The sequence below is a fragment of the Ictalurus punctatus genome, chromosome 4 (genome assembly GCF_001660625.3).
Source record: "Ictalurus punctatus breed USDA103 chromosome 4, Coco_2.0, whole genome shotgun sequence".
Classification (NCBI taxonomy): Eukaryota; Metazoa; Chordata; class Actinopteri; order Siluriformes; family Ictaluridae; genus Ictalurus; species Ictalurus punctatus.
The window spans coordinates 14,849,823-14,868,776 of record NC_071284.1 but is presented as its reverse complement, the minus strand read 5'-3'; the positions used below and the strand labels follow the sequence as shown (position 1 = coordinate 14,868,776).

General features: G+C 39.9%; 2 protein-coding genes across 2 annotated transcripts in view; both read left to right on the top strand.

Moving 5' to 3' along the window:
* edc4 (enhancer of mRNA decapping 4) overlaps positions 1-15,058 on the top strand; it is a 37,613-nt gene extending 22,555 nt beyond the window's left edge. Inside the window, exons 23-29 of the mRNA XM_053677996.1 lie at positions 2,447-2,602; positions 2,845-2,960; positions 3,277-3,442; positions 4,134-4,320; positions 5,230-5,449; positions 7,612-7,775; positions 12,819-15,058. Coding sequence (XP_053533971.1) covers positions 2,447-2,602; positions 2,845-2,960; positions 3,277-3,442; positions 4,134-4,320; positions 5,230-5,449; positions 7,612-7,775; positions 12,819-13,002 — 1,193 coding nt within the window. The 3' untranslated portion in view covers positions 13,003-15,058. The remainder of the gene's footprint in view (positions 1-2,446; positions 2,603-2,844; positions 2,961-3,276; positions 3,443-4,133; positions 4,321-5,229; positions 5,450-7,611; positions 7,776-12,818) is intronic.
* Positions 15,059-18,491: 3,433 nt separating this feature from the next.
* Positions 18,492-18,954, top strand: part of nrn1la (neuritin 1-like a) — a 35,112-nt gene continuing 34,649 nt past the window's right edge. The window contains exon 1 of the mRNA XM_017465260.3: positions 18,492-18,791. Within this exon, the coding sequence (XP_017320749.2) occupies positions 18,527-18,791 (265 nt within the window). The 5' untranslated portion in view covers positions 18,492-18,526. The remainder of the gene's footprint in view (positions 18,792-18,954) is intronic.

The window sequence follows — 18,954 nt, the reverse complement described above, 5'->3', positions numbered from 1 at the left end:
TGATCACACAAATATTCATCCCTATTGCTATAAAGCCCTTAAATGAATTATGGTGCAACCCAGTGCCATCAGACTTCCATATTATTAGTTGAATGAAGTTAACATGTGTGCAACTAATTTGTCAAATGATCTTAATATGAATACACCTATTTCTGGAAGGCACTATACTGTTAGACAACATACCTGTTTGACAACAAATAGAATTATGAAGACCAAGGGGCTATCAAAACAAAGGCCTCGGCCCCTTCGATTCCAGCCAAGGGAAATTGTAATGCTACAGTGTACAGAGACATCCTATACAATTGTGTGCTTCCAACTTTGTGGCAGCAGTTTAGGGAAGGCCCACATGTGGGTCTGGTAATCAGGTGTCCACATACTTTTGGTCATGTAATGTATCTTCAGTCTCAGTGTTTACAAAAAAGAATTTGTTCTTTAATACAGATTGATTTTGTGGATCACCTTTCTGAAGAATTGATTCTGATGGAAACAAAAGCTGATGCAATGTCACACATTCCACTCTGCTGGATATGTGCACAGCTTTGATTAATTTTCAGCTCTGTCAGTGAAAGTTGTGAGGTTATGACTCCATTAGCTAACAGAAATGATGCCAAGCAATGTATCACTTTCCAGCTGCAGGATACAGTGGCAGAAGTATATCATGACTGGCCCCCCTGTGCACGCTGCGTCACTGGGGTCTGTCTGTACAAATTAAATATAGTATTTGCATGCGCACGGTCTTCACTCTCACAGTTTTGGAGGCAGCAAACATCGGTCAAAAGGTGACGAAGCGCATACATAATCACAGATGGTGTGCTTTCATTTCACAAACCAACCAGAATAGACCATAACTCCTCACATCATAACAAAAAAGCACATGCGGCAAATAAATCAGCAAGCATTTACTAACAGTTGAGGGTTATTGTAATAGTCTTCCAAATAGCTGCAGTGAGACAATCTTTGGAAGACAAAGTTGTTTTTTTAAACAGATTAATGCGCAAGAGCACAGAAACTAGTTATTGAATGAGTGCTGTAACTTTTTTTTAACGAGGTAATAGACAACATTGCACTTAACCTTCCATTATTCATCATATAATATATTAATGTAGCAGCCGTTTTTCTTCTTGCCTGCAATGTCAGCAGTATTTGTTGTAATGAACAACTACACTCAGCAAAGCTGTACAAAGACCAGCAAGAATTAAACACTTTTAGCCAAAGCACAAACCAGTACGCAGCAGTCGATAAATAATTCACAAAGGTAAAAATGAAGATATTTGTGCACAGTATGCAATTTTGATATTGTTCCCCTTGTTCACAGCTTTCAAAAGCACAGCCTTAGAACATTACCAAGCGATTGGAAAGCCTTTGCTCTTTTCCAAATCCCCATTATGCAGTCCCTCCAGGATTTAGTGATTTTTATGATTGCAGAAATGACCACAAAATTAAGCAATATTCAGAGGCGCTTACAATTTTTCTAAATTTCCACAGATTTGGGCCAAGACGTCATGTGGCATCATCACGATGCACATTCAGCCAAAGCCCTTTTCGATTCACGTGTGTTGAACATGATTACAGGTTAAAGGCAATTGCAATTCTTCGTCAGATTCTCGCAGAAACAAAAAAGTCGCAGCAAAATAAAGCGTTTTTGGCCGCAATGATCACAAAAACACTCCAAGATACTGTACGGACGGATTTAGATTATTCATTTGAGGGCCATCCTTTGGAGTGTTTTTGCAGTTCAGTATTAGGATTGGTAACTGACGTCATGTCACGCTGCATTATGAGATCATTCTGCCATTTTGGTAGTTCTTGCATGCTACAAACACATTCACACACACAAAGATTTATGTTTAATTGTTTTTTTTTAAAGACATGCCATGTTTAAAAACAAAATAGAGGGGAAGGGGTTGTAGCACTACAAACTCCAGAGGAATGCCAAGCAATGGCATATGGGTAAAATTAGTCTCATTAACAGTGTAGATACGAATGAATGGAGTAATTTCTGGTTATGCAAACTTCTCTTACATTTACCCATCTTTTTCTATCTGTTGTGTGGCTTGAATGACGTCTTTTTGAGCAGTTAAAAAAATTTCAAGTACCTCGTAGTCCATGTACAGTTTACCAATAAAACTGAAATGTCGTAACAGCACAATAATTCACCGCATGGACTCGTCTGATTCTACTTTACTTCAATCCTAAGGCATCGGTTGGCCTGTGGCTAATTTATGCAGATAATTCTTTCTCAACAGTGTTAATAAAGGATCCAGCATATACTGACCTGCATATTTTTTTACTTTTTTTTTTTTAAATAAAAGATTCAGTCTGATCTAAATTAATATAAAGGTTGCCATGAGATTCCTGAAGGTAAATTCTTTATGACATCAGTTAATGCCTCATTGATTTTCTGCACTGATTGGTGCCTGGACCTTGACTGGCTGCTGTGTGTCAGAAAGAACAATGGAGCGGGTGTTGGCAGATGGACACACACGGAACCAGCAGCTCCAGGAGCACATGGCACAGCAGCTGGCTCACACCTTGGGCACCACTGTCTCAAATCGCCTGGATAAAGTGTTGCGTGAGGAGATGAAGAAATCTGTTCCTCAGAGTAAGAGCCAATTACCATCAAAATGCAAAAGTCTATTACAAGCATAAAGTTAAACAAGCATAACCTTTGTTCCTGTCGATGCTAATGTGTGTTTGTTAATTGGCACTTCTATTTACATTTTTAACATTTTGTCAATAGTTCTCCATCCCAGTCATTTGTACTCCTAGTTCGTGTTGAAAGCACTACTTCAGACGTGTCGTTGGTAATCAAGGATGATTATGATAGTGTTCCTTGTGTTTCAGCCATAACAAAGAGTCTGGAACCCTTGACTGGACAGATGAGTAACGTTATTGCAGCCAAGCTTGCTGCAGTGGAGGCCACACTAAAGGAGAATGTCACCAAAGTCGTTAAGTCTAAGGTCAGTGTGTTCTTGAACATCAGCAGGGATGGATGTTGCAAACCTTGCAGGAAGCATGTTTTTACACTGGTGCAAATGCAATTTTCTATATTGTGAAAGCCACATCTATTTATTCATTCCCATGAATGAGCAACTATAATATATAAAACAAGTAAAAGAAGTTTAAAGATGGCATGCTCTTTGTCTTCATGTATTTATTTAGTTTTTTTTGCTGAAAATATTTCCTATTCCAAGCGATTAAAACCTCAACAATTTCAACCTTTTGCACTGTTACGTATTTATTTATTTATTTATTTATTTATTTATTTATTTTCAGAACACTACCGATGCCATTGGCCGGGCCGCAGCCGAAGCCATGCAAGGTCCTATTCAAGCAGCCTACAAAGACGCCTTCCAAAGCATTGTGCTACCTGTGTTTGAACGTGGCTGCCAGTCCATGTTTCAGCAGATAAATGACAGCTTCAAGCAGGGAACCAATGAATGTAAGAATCACCAATGCTAAACCCTTCCACTGAAAGCCATCAGTAACACAAGAACCCCTGCACACAGTTGATGTTGCTTTTTGTTTATTCAAGTAGAAAGAGAAATGAAGACTTTTATGCATTTTGAGTCAGAGCTCATAGGAGAATGCTGATACAAGTTACTACTCAAAAATACACCAAAAGCATGCCCCCCCCCCAAATAAATACATCATTAGCCAATCCACATGAATCTGGAATGATTTTGAATGCTCCAATATTAACCCCCGGAAGGCCCACCCCATCGCACATTAATAATGTTTGTCCTGCTGCTCATTTCTCATATTAACTTTAAGTGTCAAACACAGTTTTGATGATAATGAAAGTTAGAAATCAATTTAAAATGCTGTCTGTCAGTAAGCACAGATGTGTTCAAACAGCGTGGCCAGGTCCATCACGGTAAAAGCTGTTTTATGATAATAACCAAAGTCACTCATCTGTCTTAGTTAAGCTGTAGAAGCTAGAAAAGTTTACATGACCCCTAATCAAACTGATTGCGTCATGCACCCAAAATCCTCTATTCAGAAACATTATACAAGAGGTTGTTTGTCTCTTTTTCCTTTTTTTTCTTTTTTTTTTGCTAGTAGTGGCATTATAACCTCAGCAGATTGCAGTGACCCAAGATGATATTACTAATCTCTCTTACTCCCACCAGACATTCAGCAGTTGGAGATGCACGTCAAAAACAGGAAGCAGCGTGAGCAAGATGCTCGAGACCCTGTAATCGGTCAGCTGCAGCAGATGATTGATTCATTCCAGACTTCCCAAGACCAGCTGGCCACCACAGTAGCAGCCAGTGTGCGCACTGAGGTTCAGCACCAACTCCACATGATTGTGGGAAAGTAAGACACACACACACACACACACACACACACACACACACACACACACACACACACACACGAATGATCACTCAGGAATCGACTCTCATTAAAATTCTAGTGAAGCATATGTCTTAGGATTGCACTTTAAGATTTTCTTCCTTTCTCATGAATATCTTGATTGACTTGATCCTTAAGGCGACACGCACATACTTTTATGCCGAAGTTTAAGCCTGGGTTTATTTTTTGCCAATAAAGCCTGTTTGTCTTCCTCACAGTTTTGCTTTGTGTAATAAAATACCTGGGATTGAGGCACATGTACAAATCCTCCCCTCTTATTGTTTGTTCTCTGGTGGCATTCAACACAATCCATAATAATAGCTTGGTACAAATTTGCTTTTTGTATTCAACTAGCACAGCTTTAAGTAATTACAGCATTAGCTTTATGAATAATAAAGCTGTGATTCCATCTGGAGCCATTACAGAATGCAAATCAATGTAATTTTTCTGCTGTAAATGCTAAACTTGCTTTATTCTGCCGAATACTCAATCTCTGACCAGGGCTGTCAGTTTGTATGTAATGTACCGAATTGATCGTGTTGCAACCAATGTTTATTTGCATCAGTTAATCATTTTCGCTAAGGAGTTCAGTCCTGGTTCTGTCCGTGTTTGTTTTGTATTTTGAAAAATCTGGCTTTCCTGTAACAATCCCAGTTTCTTACACAATATATATACTAGCATTGAATCAAAGTGACAATACCAGTTAGTGTTGTAATTACTTGCTTAAGATATACCTGTAACTGTTCTTTTCTTTAACAGTTTAACTGATTTGTTCAACCCATACTGGGTGTAACCATTGTTCACTATTACTGCTCTACCCTCATTCACCATGTTCTAATGCGCTTCAACCCAATACTGTGTGCTTTGCAGTATGCAGGATTCGATCCTGAGCCAGGTGCAGCGCATTGTGAAGGGCGAGGTGAGCCAGGCCATGAAGGAGCAGCAGGCGGTCGTCACATCCAGCATCATGCAGGCCATGCGCTCAGCGGCCAGCACACCAGTCCCAACTGCCCACCTCGACTTCCAGGCGCAGCAGGCCAGCATCCTGCAGCTGCTGCAACAGGGCCAGCTCAATGAGGCGTTCCAGCAGGTCAGGATTCTGCCTTGTGCACACACACACATGCGCATGTATGCGCATATATATATATATATATATATATATATATATATATATATATATATATATATATATATATATATATATATATATATATATATATATATATATAAAAATCAGTGCATCCGGAAAGTATTCACAGCGCTTCACTTTTTCCACATTTTGTTATGTTACAGCCTTATTCCAAAATGGATTCAATTCAATATTTTCCTCAAAATTCTACACACAATACCCCATAATGACAACGTGAAAAGAAGTTTGTTTGAAATCTTTGCAAATTTATTAAAAATAAAAAACAACAAAAAAGCACATGCACATAAGTATTCACAGCCTTTCTCAATACTTTGTTGAAGTACCTTTGGCACCAATTACAGCCTCAAGTCTTTTCGAGTATGATGCTACAAGCTTGGCACACCTATTTTTGCGAAGTTTCTCCCATTCCTCTTTGCAGGACCTCTCAAGCTCCATCAGGTTGGATGGGGAGCGTTGGTGCACAGCCATTTTCAGATCTCTCCAGAGATGGTCAATCGGGTTCAAGTCTGGGCTCTGGCTGGGCCACTCAAGGACATTCACAGAGTTGTCCTGTAGCCTCTCCTTCGTTATCTTGGCTGTGTGCTTAGGGTCGTTGTCCTGTTGTAAGATACCTTCACCCCGGTCTGAGGTCCAGAGCGCTCTGGAGCAGGTTTTCATCGAGGATGTCTCTGTACATTGCTGCATTCATCTTTCCCTCGATCCTGACTAGTCTCCCAGTTCCTGCCGCTGAAAAACATCCCCACAGTGTGATGCTTCCACCACCATGCTTCACTGTAGGGATGGTATTGGCCAGGTGACGAGTTTTGCCTGGTTTCCTCCAGACATGACACTTGCCCTTCAGGCCAAGGAGTTCAATCTTTGTTTCATCAGACCAGAGAATTTTGTTTCTCATGGTCTGAGAGTCCTTCAGGTGTCTTTTGGCAAACTTCAGGCGGGCTGTGGCTTCCGTCTGGCCACTCTACCATACAGGCCTGATTGGTGGAGTGCTGCAGAGATGGTGGTTGTTCTGGAAGGTTCTCCTCTCTCCACAGAGACACGCTGGAGCTCTGTCAGAGTGACCATCGGGTTTTTGGTCACCTCCCTGACTAAGGCCCTTCTCCCCCAGATCGTTCAGTTTGGCCGGACGGCCAGCTCTAGGAAGAGTCCTGGTGGTTCCAAACATCTTCCATTTACGGATGATGGAGGCCACTGTGCTCATTGGGACCTTCAATGCGGCAGAAATTATATTATTATTATTTTTATATATATATGCATGCATGCATACATACATACATACATACATACATACATACATACATACATTCACATGCATGCATACACACATGCTCGTGATACTCAGTTTCTGGCTGTGTGTACTACTTTTTTTTTTCTTTTTTTTTCTTCTTCTTTTTTTTTTCCTCCCCTCCCTTCTTCCCTCTTTAGATGAAAGGTATAATTAGTAGTAAGGATTTTCAGTTGAGTAATACTGATAATGAAGCAGTAACATTGTAATAATACATAAACAATAGTATTTTTATAGCCATTTTTATGAGTACATGCTGGTGTTGATTCATAAATATTAAAAACGATGCCAGATGCACAGGATGATGTTTTAAGTAGTGTGGACTACCATGTTATTAACCAAATAATGCTAGAAATTATGCCACTAAGTTTTCTTTTGAAATAGAACTTTGCAAAATCCTGCTTGCTGTTTGTAATTTGTGGGCAGCAGCTCACTTTCAGCACAAGCTTAATATATTGTTCAAATGATACATTTCCTCAACAAATTATTAATGAAATAATTGTAAAGATTCTATTCTGTTGCAACAGTATAATCTCCGTTTTCACCTAGTTTTACCTTTTTAATTTAACCTTATTTATGTTCAATTTTTCTTTTTCCATTTTCACACTTTATAGTTACTGCTGTGTCTAAGATGCTATGAGCTGCCACTATGGGCTTCCCCTTCCTGCACCTATGAACAAAGCATGCAAACTGAGGAGAAAAAAATACCTCTCTTAATCATTAGCTCATTTCTGCGTTTTGTTCAGTTCTTTAAAGTCGCACCCGAGATGCAACATAACTTCTTCCTAGATCATGTACTAAATAAGTGATATTTCTCCAGGCCTTGTCTGCAGCCGATCTGAACCTGGTACTGTACGTGTGCGAGACCGTCGACTCTCAGCAGGTGTTTGGCCAGAGCCCCTGCCCCCTGCACCAGGCCGTGCTGCTCTCACTCATCCAGCAGCTATCCACCAACCTGGTTACACGCACCGACCTCAAGATCAGGTCAGTCTCTAAATGCACTGCTAGTTCTTTTCCCTGACAACCATATAGTCTGGTCAGTTGTTCATAGGTGTAGCGACATTCCTGGAATTCCTGAAACTGTGCTCACCCTGCCAGGGAACATCATCAATTTAACTGGCGTCTCAAAAACTTGTAAGCTCGGATATGTTAAGCCAAAGTAGCCTTCCCATTTAATGATGAATACAACCAGATTTGATGAGAGAAAGCAGTAGTTTTCCCCCTCTGCCTGCCAATTTCATCTGGCAATGATATTGAACTGAGCGTCATTGCTGTGTTGCACTGTTCAGAGTTGTATTTGTCTAACCTCATTAATGCTCTCTCCAGGCAAGCCTGGGCTAGATATATGTGCAGAGGGAGGATGACCGGCCATGCTCTAGTCATAGCCTAATGTTCCACTCACACACTGCCAAGTCCCTTTATTGCACTTAAAAGGCTGTGATCGCTAAGGCCACCTCTGAGTTTTATCCACAAATGCTGCTGTGTGATATTGTCCATATGGTCATGCATTACACTGTGCAATACTTTCTAGCATGTATGCATAGTTGTTATTGAAGGGAGTACCGCAATCTAAAATAGACATACAATGGGGTTTAAAAGTCTGAGAGCACTAGTGAAAATGCTTCTATTTTGCCTTAATTTCTGATTTAATATAACAATTTTCATTACAGATTATTATAATTAATGAATTTCAGAGTTGTCCCCTTTTTGCTTTAATGACCGTGTGCACTCGAGCTGGCATGGACTCCACAAGTTTGTGCAAAACCTTCTGATCTATTTTAGATCAAATCCATCAGCCTGTCATCTGAACACATGCCTTTTGTACAGTGCAGTTAACATGTTCAAGATCACACATTCGCTTACATTTAAATAGGGATCTAGAAATTGTGCAAACTCTTCAGTATGCCAGAATTAAAATGCTAAATTATCTTTTTTTTTTTTTTATTTATCATCACAACATAATTCCCATTGTTCCATTTGTGTTACTCCAGACTTTTGATGACTTTATTATTATTCTAAATTGGGGGGGGGATAAATAAAGAATGAGTGTGTAAACTTTTGACTGGTACATAAGTGAGTGTACGTAAGAGAGTGCAATGAAGAAACAAACCGATGATTAAAAATATGCACATCAGAAGCCCCAGACATCATTTAAAAAAATTTTTTAGTTAGCTATAGTTAACCGGCTAGTTAGGCTCTCAGCCTCGAAGACGTGTGGAACACTTTTTTTACCAAAATGTTCTTCTACAAGTAGCATTTATTCTTTAGTTATTTAATTACATCACCTCCTGCATCGGAGGGGGTGAAGAGAACCACCAAACATAATTTCCACAACAGGAGGGGGCTAAAAGCTTTTAAGCTTGAGCATTGCTTTTTGAGTTCATGGCACCTGGGGTTGTAACACACTGGAGCAGGTTGTGCAGATGCAATGAGAACGATCTGATACAGAGCCTTTGAGCTTGGCCATCTGGAAAAGGGCATGCCATTTAACACTGGGAACACCTGGCTTTTTTTTTTTTTTTAATCATTGCTTTAATGTTAATTAGCACTTGTAAGGTAATTCATATGACTTCTGAATAATATGCAGTGAAATGGTAGAGCCACTTTAGTACCCACATTTAGCTTTTAAGGCAGATGCTGAATTTTTTCTCCCCCATTCAGACAGCTGGCATTTTACTAATCCTTCACTGGGTTTTATCAAATGCTGCCTCTCTGCTTTCGGTGTTCAGGGAGCTGCTGTGTGTTTGTGTGTGTTTGTGTGTGTTAGAGATGTGTATGAAAATTTCATACGTGAACAAAACTATCATGGTTATCAGTATTTTCACGGTATTGTGAAAATGTGCTGAAAATGTACTGATACACAATGAAATCATTTAAACAGGTTTTATCTTTGACTCTAAAGTGATGGATGGTTGTCACTAGGCTTGCTGAGATAGTCGGTGGTCCCGGTGTTACACGGTTTTCGGCTGCACAACGATCACATCACTTTCCCACCACCTCATCGCCCCCACTGTTGTTTTGCTTTTTAATAGTGAAGAAAATCATTTTAGCAACACTGCGGATGGCAGTGACCTCGCTCGGGAGAATTTGCAACCTTCCAAGAGGTTTTGTGACTCTGTCATTCTCTACAACACTATTGAGCTTTAAAGTATGGTATATTTTGTGTATTAGCCCCTTCGGTAGTGAAATACATGGCAATGTTTACATATGATTTGCTAGTGTATTTTATATAAAATAATAAATAAACTGTGTTAATGCAGCCAAGGCCAAATTATGAGAACAGAAATGATTATCTTAACTGGGTCTTCAGGCTATGCAGTCACTTCCGGATGTTGCGGTGCATGCGTGGTCAACACAAAATGCACAAATCACTCTCTGAGACAACTCGGTGTTCCAGAGTTGCATTAAATATTCGTTCAAAATGAACGCATTGTTCATGAACGACACATCACTACACACACACACACACTTTTAAATCGCTTCATGATGTCCGTGCAGCCATGCACACAGCAACAAAACAGTACAATGACGAACTCGCTCATTAAACCAAATCTTTCACATCGTCCTGTCAGTCGGCTCGCCTGCACTCTTCCCGTGTCAGTCGGCTCGCCTGCACTCTTCCCGTGTCAGTCGGCTCGCCTGCACTCTTCCCGTGTCAGTCGGCTCGCCTGCACTCTTCCCGTGTCAGTCGGCTCGCCTGCACTCTTCCCGTGTCAGTCGGCTCGCCTTCATTCTCATCATGTGATAAATGAAATTTGATTCCTGCTGATCTGTGCTGCGACTCTGACTCAATCGGCTCATGCTGAACTGAGCAGACACGTTTAATTTTTAATTGTAGCTTCCGTTTTCATGCTCAAAAAACAAAGTTGCATGCTGCGTCTGCGTCAGACTCATGCCTGGTGTGTGTGGACAGCATTTACCGCAAGTTTTACAAATCACGATAATTGCGCACAGTTTTAACGATAATTAAATGTGACACGGTTATACTAACCGTCAGGGAATTTTATCATGGTTTATTGTGAAACCGGTAACCATTTCATACCTTGTGTGTGAGAGAGAGAGAGAGAGAATGTGTGAATAAGGGCATATCAAAGATCACTGCTTCTCTAATTCAATATTAATTGCTGGAGTGCATTCTCAGGGCCTCTCCAGTGTAATGCGATTAGGCTTCAAAGCAAACTAATAACGATCTGAAAGACAGAGATTAAAGGAACTCTAAGCGGGGGAAAAAAACCTGCTGTAGATGATTGGACACTCACAGTATACTTTCAATTTGAATTATAGTAGTTGGGTTTGAATTTTCATACAACACCGAATGTGCTTTTAACCCTTGTCAATTTAAAAAAAACTGTCAAATATTATATATTCATATTTTTTTTCCACTTTCACTGATTACCAAACATTCATATTCATTTTCAGAGTTTTAACCCTTTAAATGGCGGTTTCTTTACATAATGCAAAAATCTTCAAAGCTCAGTAATCTTCTTTGACTCGTATACATGGGGTGGGATTTGTGATTTCCACTACAATATCATTTATTTCTTTCAAACTGTTCACACAGTTTTCAGTACACACATACAAACCACAACTCTGATACACACAAACACAATTATAGCTGCATCATTTATTCAGCTGGTCTGTAGTGCTCTATAATACAGCAGAATCAGAAAAAAGGAAAAGCATGTATTTTCCCCATCGGCGAAACCTGAGAAAATACTACACATTTCAGAAAATTTTATTTTTTTCACTGTTTTGAAACAGTCAACAAAATAAAAACCTATTAACACAGAATGCATGATATTATGCTTAAACATCACGGGATTAAATATTGCAGTTTGAATGGGTTTCAGTGGGGCTATTTTTGTCATTAAGGTCCTGAGTGTAACTATTTTGTGTACCTAGTTTAAAACAGATTTATGAAGGCTGTTAGATTTCCATGTATCTCAGGAATCTCAGATTATGCCTTTCAGATCTTCCGTTATGCCTTTCAGCCTGTTCTACAATTACTTCTATTAACTTTTAATTCTGTGCTTTGAAAGTGTGGTTCTCCTCAGAGCGTTTCAGATCAATCTGGAGAGCCTAAATGAACACACACTAACACATGCATGCTCAAATAGACATCCGAGTTTATTCATGCAAACCAAGAGTATTTATACACATTGATAACAGCAGTGCGTGAACAGTTTCGACTGGTGCAGGGGCCAGACAGATAGACAAAAAACACAGCACCCAGGATCATACTACAAAATAAGTCTACTATAATAAAGATGGCAGGTGATCAGCTTATTCAAAGAGGTAATTAAATGTATACATTCATCATAGGTATTTGATAGCAGTTCATAATGTGAGAGTACACGATATGAGAATTTCCTTTTCAAAGGCAAATGAGGGTGAAATATTACAATTCTAATAAAAATGGACACCTTTTGCAAACTTTATGCTGTTTGCATTAACACAGACAAAATAATTTTTAAAAAAAACAAAAATGAAAAGACAAAAATGTCCATAAGAGCACAAGAGTTAAAGATGAAATCAAAACTAATTACCTCCCGCTTTTTTTTTTTTTTTTTTTTTTTTTTTTTTTTTTTTTTTTTGTGTACCTGATGGAAAGATGGGAGCAAAGTGTGTTGAGCTTCATGTCATGTCATGTTATGTTTAAAATGTATGTTGAAGTGCTTCACAGCATGGACCGGTATGTGTGTGTTTTTGTATGCTGATGCCGACCTATATAGGAATATCTGACAGTTTTGACCTTGTGGAGATAACTGTCCATTTCCTCCTAAGGAAAACTGTTTTTTAACAACAGCTTTAATAACACTTCTTAAACAGCCAAAAGTTTTTCCTTTTGATTACTGTGGTTAAGGTGCATTAATAATTAAGCCATTAAGGTCATCACAAAGATTGTAGGATGTATTTATGGGGCGCAGTGATATTATTAGTGATATAACTGTGCCTCTTCCTCCCTCTCTCTCTGTGTGTGTGTGTGTGTGTGTGTGTGTGTGTGTGTGTGTGTGTGTGTGTGTGTAGCTATCTGGAGGATGCGGTGATGAACCTAGATCATGGTGACCCAGTCACCAGGGACCACATGAGTGCCGTGCTGTCACAAGTGCGTCAGAAGCTGTTCCAGTTCCTGCAGCAGGACCCTCACAGCTCCCTGAGCAAGCGTGGCCGCCGCCTCCTGATGATGCTGCAGGGTCTTGTTAACCACTAACACACTCCCTTTCCACCTTCCACTCGTCCAGCTGCAGTCTTATCGACTTTCACACGCTCCTCCCCTCCCCTGCCCCCCCCCCCTCCCCCCTCCCTTGACCTTGCCTGTACAGCTCACTATGCTTTGCTCAGTAGCACAAATGATCCTCAGCGGGTTGTGTGATGGAAGTTGTAGGCTAGACAGAGACACTGTAATTTGCTTTACGACCGCACTACATTTCCCATCAAGCCCTATGATATATAGTAGATATAGTATGTGACATTCATGAGCCATTTTTGCTGTTTGGTCTTTTATTGTTTCTAATAATAAGGAAATAGTTTGGACTGCTTTGTGCTGAGACAAAGGATTTTTTTTTTCTTGCAATGTAAGACTCAGCCCCTGATTTTGTGTTAAAGAACTTCATAATCAGTAAATACTTTTCAGGAGAAGCTATCACATCTGAAAGCAACCCACATTGAACTGTTGGACTCGTAACTCCTGCAACCCATGCATCGTGCATCTGATTAGTGTACAGACGGTTTCAGTAAATTCACATCCATCACATTAAAGGACTTTATATGCCAAAAAGGATTACTTAGTTTGGTTTACATAAAAGCTCTCCGCTATTGCTCAGAGTTGTTAGACCTTATTAAAGTGTAGTGCTCCTGTTAGGTCTCCAGGGGGCAGGAATTTATATGGCTTCCATCTGCATTTACATCTATCTGTCTGTTTAGTTGCCTGCCATTTGTGTATGTTGTTTTTTTGCCCAGCCCTGTTGAGAAGCACTGTTCCCCTTGCTTCTAAATCAGCTTCAGTTCTGTCCACTTATGCTTGAATATTGTTGGGCAAACTGGCTGAAACCAGAAACTTGGTTTAGTTCTGCTCAGTTTGAAAGAAAAGAAAAAAAATATTTATGATAAAGCTGGGGGGAAAAAAGCTGCAAAAAATGCAGTGTGACTGTGCACAGGAATTTATTTGGTCATGTTCTCATTAGAGCAAGGACACATTTCAGAAAAGTGCCTTATTAGACATGGGTAATCTGCTTCCGGATCCACACCAGATGGGCCGTATAGCTTTTTCTGCAAGCTAAATGTCCGCTCCTTAAACATTTGTCTTTTTTTGCTATTGGGAAAGCCAGATGGGTTGCTGAAATATTTTGTTAAAAGTACAATAAAAAGATTTGGTAGTAGTTGGGATGTGTAAAAGAAATGTTCTAATTAGATTACTATTGTTGGGGCACGTTTATGACCACACAGCAGACTGTAGACCTTTCATTTTTTATTTGCATCTCTTAGCGTTTTTTTTTTTCTCTTCTTTTTCTTTTTTTAATTTTTTTTTATTTATTTAAATTTGCCTTTCAGGCCCCTCATTATTATTACTTGTACTCTTTAAGTGTTTAAATCACAATAGTTAACTGATGTTTTGTTACTAAAACACACAAGCATTGGGGATTATAATAGGGATATGATAAGCAGAGAATGCTTGCATGCTGCTGAGAAAAGCTGCGTGTATATTCAGTGTAAGATGCCCATTTCCACAAGCTTGTCAAGTCCCATTAGTGTTGGGTGTCAGATTTGCCAGAACCCAAAGACCTGCATTTATCTCATTTTATCCCCTTCCACTTAAATGCATTCATACGTGTAGCTCTTTCATTTCTTAAACGGGTGCTCTGTGGTCGAGTAGTTTTTGTTTCTGTGTTTTCACAAGTTTTCAGCTACAACTAAAACTAACCTTCATCTTGTACCACAGTTGTAGGCAGGTGATTGCAGTGTAAAAGAAATAGTTTCGATGTCCTTGAGTACTACTTGAGTTGGATATTGATCAGGGTTGCGCATCAGAATCATACAGACATGAATGTCAGAACCTTGCACATAAATGCTCTATTAAACAACTTGTTTTTTTTTTACGACCTAGCTCTTGTTTTGTTTATGACAAATATGGATCATTTGTAAGGTTTTCTTTTCCCTCCCATTGTTCAGGATTTTTTCATTGTGCTTGATTTATGTTGTATATTTTACACCTACTTCTTTTACCCTAGATGTTTTGGAATAAAAAAAGAAAATACTTTGTTCAGTTATATGTTTAGTTTGAGTGTTCATTTTACCCACCCTGAAGTGATTTAAATGTCACTCATCTTCCATCAAAATGGAATCGTAAAGATGACAAATATGTTTTGTTTTTTTTTTGTTTTTTTTTGCTGTCAACAATAGAACCATTTTGTTCTGATTGGTGGGAACCTATCTAGTTGTGAACCTCAATCAAACCATTTTCTGTACTGCTTATCCTACACAGTGACGTGAGGAGCCTGGAACCTATACTAGGGAACTCCGGGCACAAGACAAGGGACACTATGGTAGAAATCTAGACAAACACCAGTAGACTCGTCCTCTCAGGTGAAAAAGGTTTATTACAGAAGGATGAATACAGGATAGAAGAAAGCAGGGTAGAAGATGAGTGATCTGAAGCACTCGTCTCTCACGTGGCATTATATAAGTTTACGATGAGGAGCGCTGGACATCTGCGAGTCTCGAAAAGGGAGTTCTAGGAGGTTTGAGCCAGTTTGGTGGTCTCAAGGTATTAGCAGATGTGCAGACCTTCCTGAAGGCAATAGCATGTTTGTGTTAATGTAAGAGGAAAGAGTGTTCTGTACTAATCTCCATGGCATGACCGCAAGCAGCATTATTTACTGATGAACATAAACAGAGCTATTAAGAAATAAATAATTTGCCTCACAACACACATTCACACACTATGGACAATTTGGAAATGCCGATCAGCCTACAGTGCATGTCTTTGGACTTGGGGAGGAAACCGGAATACCCAGAGGAAAACCCCTGAGGCATGGCGACAACATATGAACACCGTGCACACGAGGTGGAGGCTGGAATCAAACCCCCATGTGTTGCAAGTAATCTATGAACTGGGCCAACTGCAGAAAGTGAGTTTATCTCCTAACCCTGATCTTATGACAGACTTTAAAAAAAAAAAACCTGAAATGAAGATCAGGTTTAGTTTAAATCATTTACTATGGCAACTTTTGGTTGTCAGGTTAACCTGCTTGGTCAACATGTTTAACATCTTTAACTGAATTATGTTTTAAACTTCAGACATTGGCTCAACTTGCACTTGACAGTTATCATTACATGTGTTTTATGATAATGTTTGTTTTACAGGATTATATTTGAATGTTTCCAAAGGAATGACATCATCTGAATGGGAAATCATTCTACATCGTTCATGTGTATGTAATAACAGTATTGCCTTCCAGTTCAAAGCCTAATTTTGCAGTATAGTGCAGTTCAGTAAGCCACATTGTTTACTTAATTAACAGGGCGAGGTGATGTGAGCTCACCTTTGTCTTTACTACTGAAGGCAAATTGCAAGCTTTCTCTATGCATTCGTCTCAAAGGTTTATAATGTCTGCATGTTGCACAATAAATTTCCAAAGTCTACTTTAGCATAGTTGAATGTAACTTCCATCATATTTAAAGATTTCTTTATTTTCTGCAACACAACTAGTGAAGACTTGATTCATTTTCTTGTTCATTATTTAAATGGATGAAGCCATTCACTTAACTGGTGCTCAAGTAATTCAAATCCTGATATGATTGGTTCAAGGTGATTTTTCCTTAGTGTTTATGTTCATTGTGAAAATACATTTTTATGGTCTGTGTACTCAGTTGATCAACCTTGATCATGGAAATTCTAATCCTATGTCCTGCAACTAATGTGTCTGAATGTCGTTTCAGGTTCACTTAACTCAGAGTTCAGGTTAACATTTCTGATTTGATATAGTCACTGTCTGGAATACTCTCAGATCTCTGAAGATGGTAAGCTAATAGCTAACAATCAAAACCATATTTCCACCATACAGACTTTGATTCGCACTTTATTTCCTTCCTTTATTCCATGTGCTTGCAAGTAGCTTACTCACAGCTGCTCTTCTGACGAGCATTATATTGCCATTAGAAGTGATTTTGGGTGTTTTTTAGCCCCAGTTTCTGACTCGTTGCTTACATCATGGACTGCTCAATTCTTTCAAGTCATAGTGTTTGATCCAAAAACTGATTTAGAAATTGCTAACAACCATGGACAGTTGGTCTTTCAAGATGCTCAGTTGCAGTACATTGAACACAGTGCTGTCTGTTCAGATATGGAATAACTCGAGTTCTGTGCTAGGCTTGATAGTCATAGATCTTTCTGTGCTGACTAAAAATAAATATTCATTAAATATTCACCTTAAAACATAATTGCTTTGAATAGAAGTAGTAATATCTGTGTGATACGCCAGCAAATTGCTTCATCTGTATGAAGGATCAATATGTGGACTGTATCAATGAATACCTGCCATAAATTGTATGGTTAAGGTTATCCAACTGTGTTTTCACCCTCAAAACATTATCAGCATCGCCTGTAATGGAAATGTTTGTATTAATGGAGGCCATGCAAAAACAGAACCTTTTACTGTCCCTAACACACCTGATCCTGCTCAAGAACCTATGATAAGGTAGGGGGTTCTAAACCTTTTCGAACTCAACCCCCCCACCCAAAACATTCCACTCATCCACCTCATTACAGATTACTTTTTAGAAACACAATCCAACTATTCAAATATCCATCCATCTTCTATACCGCTTATCCTTCAGGGTCACAGGGAACCTGGAACCTATCCCAGGGAACATCGGGTACAAGGCAGGGTACATCCTGGACAGGTGCCAATCACATGCACATTCACAAGCATTCATACACTACAGACACTTTGGACACGCGAATCAGCCTACCATGCATGTCTTTGAACTGCGGGAGGAAACCCCCACAGCATTGAGAGAACATGCAAACTCTTCGCGCGCACACACACAGCAGCGGCAGAGATCGAACCCCCAACCCTGGCGATGTGAAGCGAACATGCCAACCACTAAGCCTCCATATGCCCCACTATTCTTCTCCTTTTTCCTCCACCAGTCCAAACACATGCATGGTCGGCTGATTGACATGTCCATAGTGTATTGTATGGATTCGTGGGTGAATGTGAGTGATTGCGCCCTGCGATGGATTGGCACCTTGTCCATGGTGTACCCCACCTTGTGCCCTGTGCTCCCTGGGATAGGCTCCCCGTGACCTTGTAGGATAAGTGGAATAGAAGATGGATGGTTGAGAATTTCTCCATAGCTACATATTCCTGCTAGCCCTCTTGCTGGAGCTCCACTGAAATTTTTTTTTTTTTTTTTTTAAATACAGGTTATAAAAATGATAACCTGTAAGGATTTATTTAATAAAAGTGTATGTTTGAAAATAGCCCTCCGGAGCACTGAACATGGTAATAGGAACTACTGTGTTCTCCTCGACCAAAAAACCACTTGGAAGCGCACTCTCACAGCCAACGTCAAACTGATGCTGCTTTTATGTGTAATGACGCACCTGTGACGTCTGGAGTCGCCCTTGTAAACACCTATACTACCTCACTAAATAGTATTCCAGATCAGTAGGCATCCGTACTGGCGTAGGAGTTCGGCACTGTCTCATACTATTTAGTGCGCTAGTAGCTATGCGGTATTTGGACGTCCCCACTGTTCCCGCCCACTTTACTACAGAAGCACGCGCGGATTCGAATCGCAGAGCGGAGTCTCGCGCGCGCTGCAGGTGGACACCGTCTCCAAAGCGCGTGAAAAGTCTCCGCTGCGTGGAAACACCGAGTCAGGACCGCAGCCGGGGTTATTTTTCTTTTCTTTTCTTCTGCGCCTTTCAGGATCCTTTCAGAATGGCATCTCTGGGTAGCATCTGCTTCCTCTTGCCTGTTGCATTCCACCTCTGTAAGTCTTTTTCTGGCGCTGCGCGTGGCGTTTTGTAACGGCGATGCGGCTCATTATGCTGATAGCAAGCTCGAGTTAAATGATTCATGGATTTAGTCCTGATTTAGGACAGCACTGTTGTTTTGTTTTGTGTGTGTGTGTTTGTGTGTGTGTGTGTGTGTGT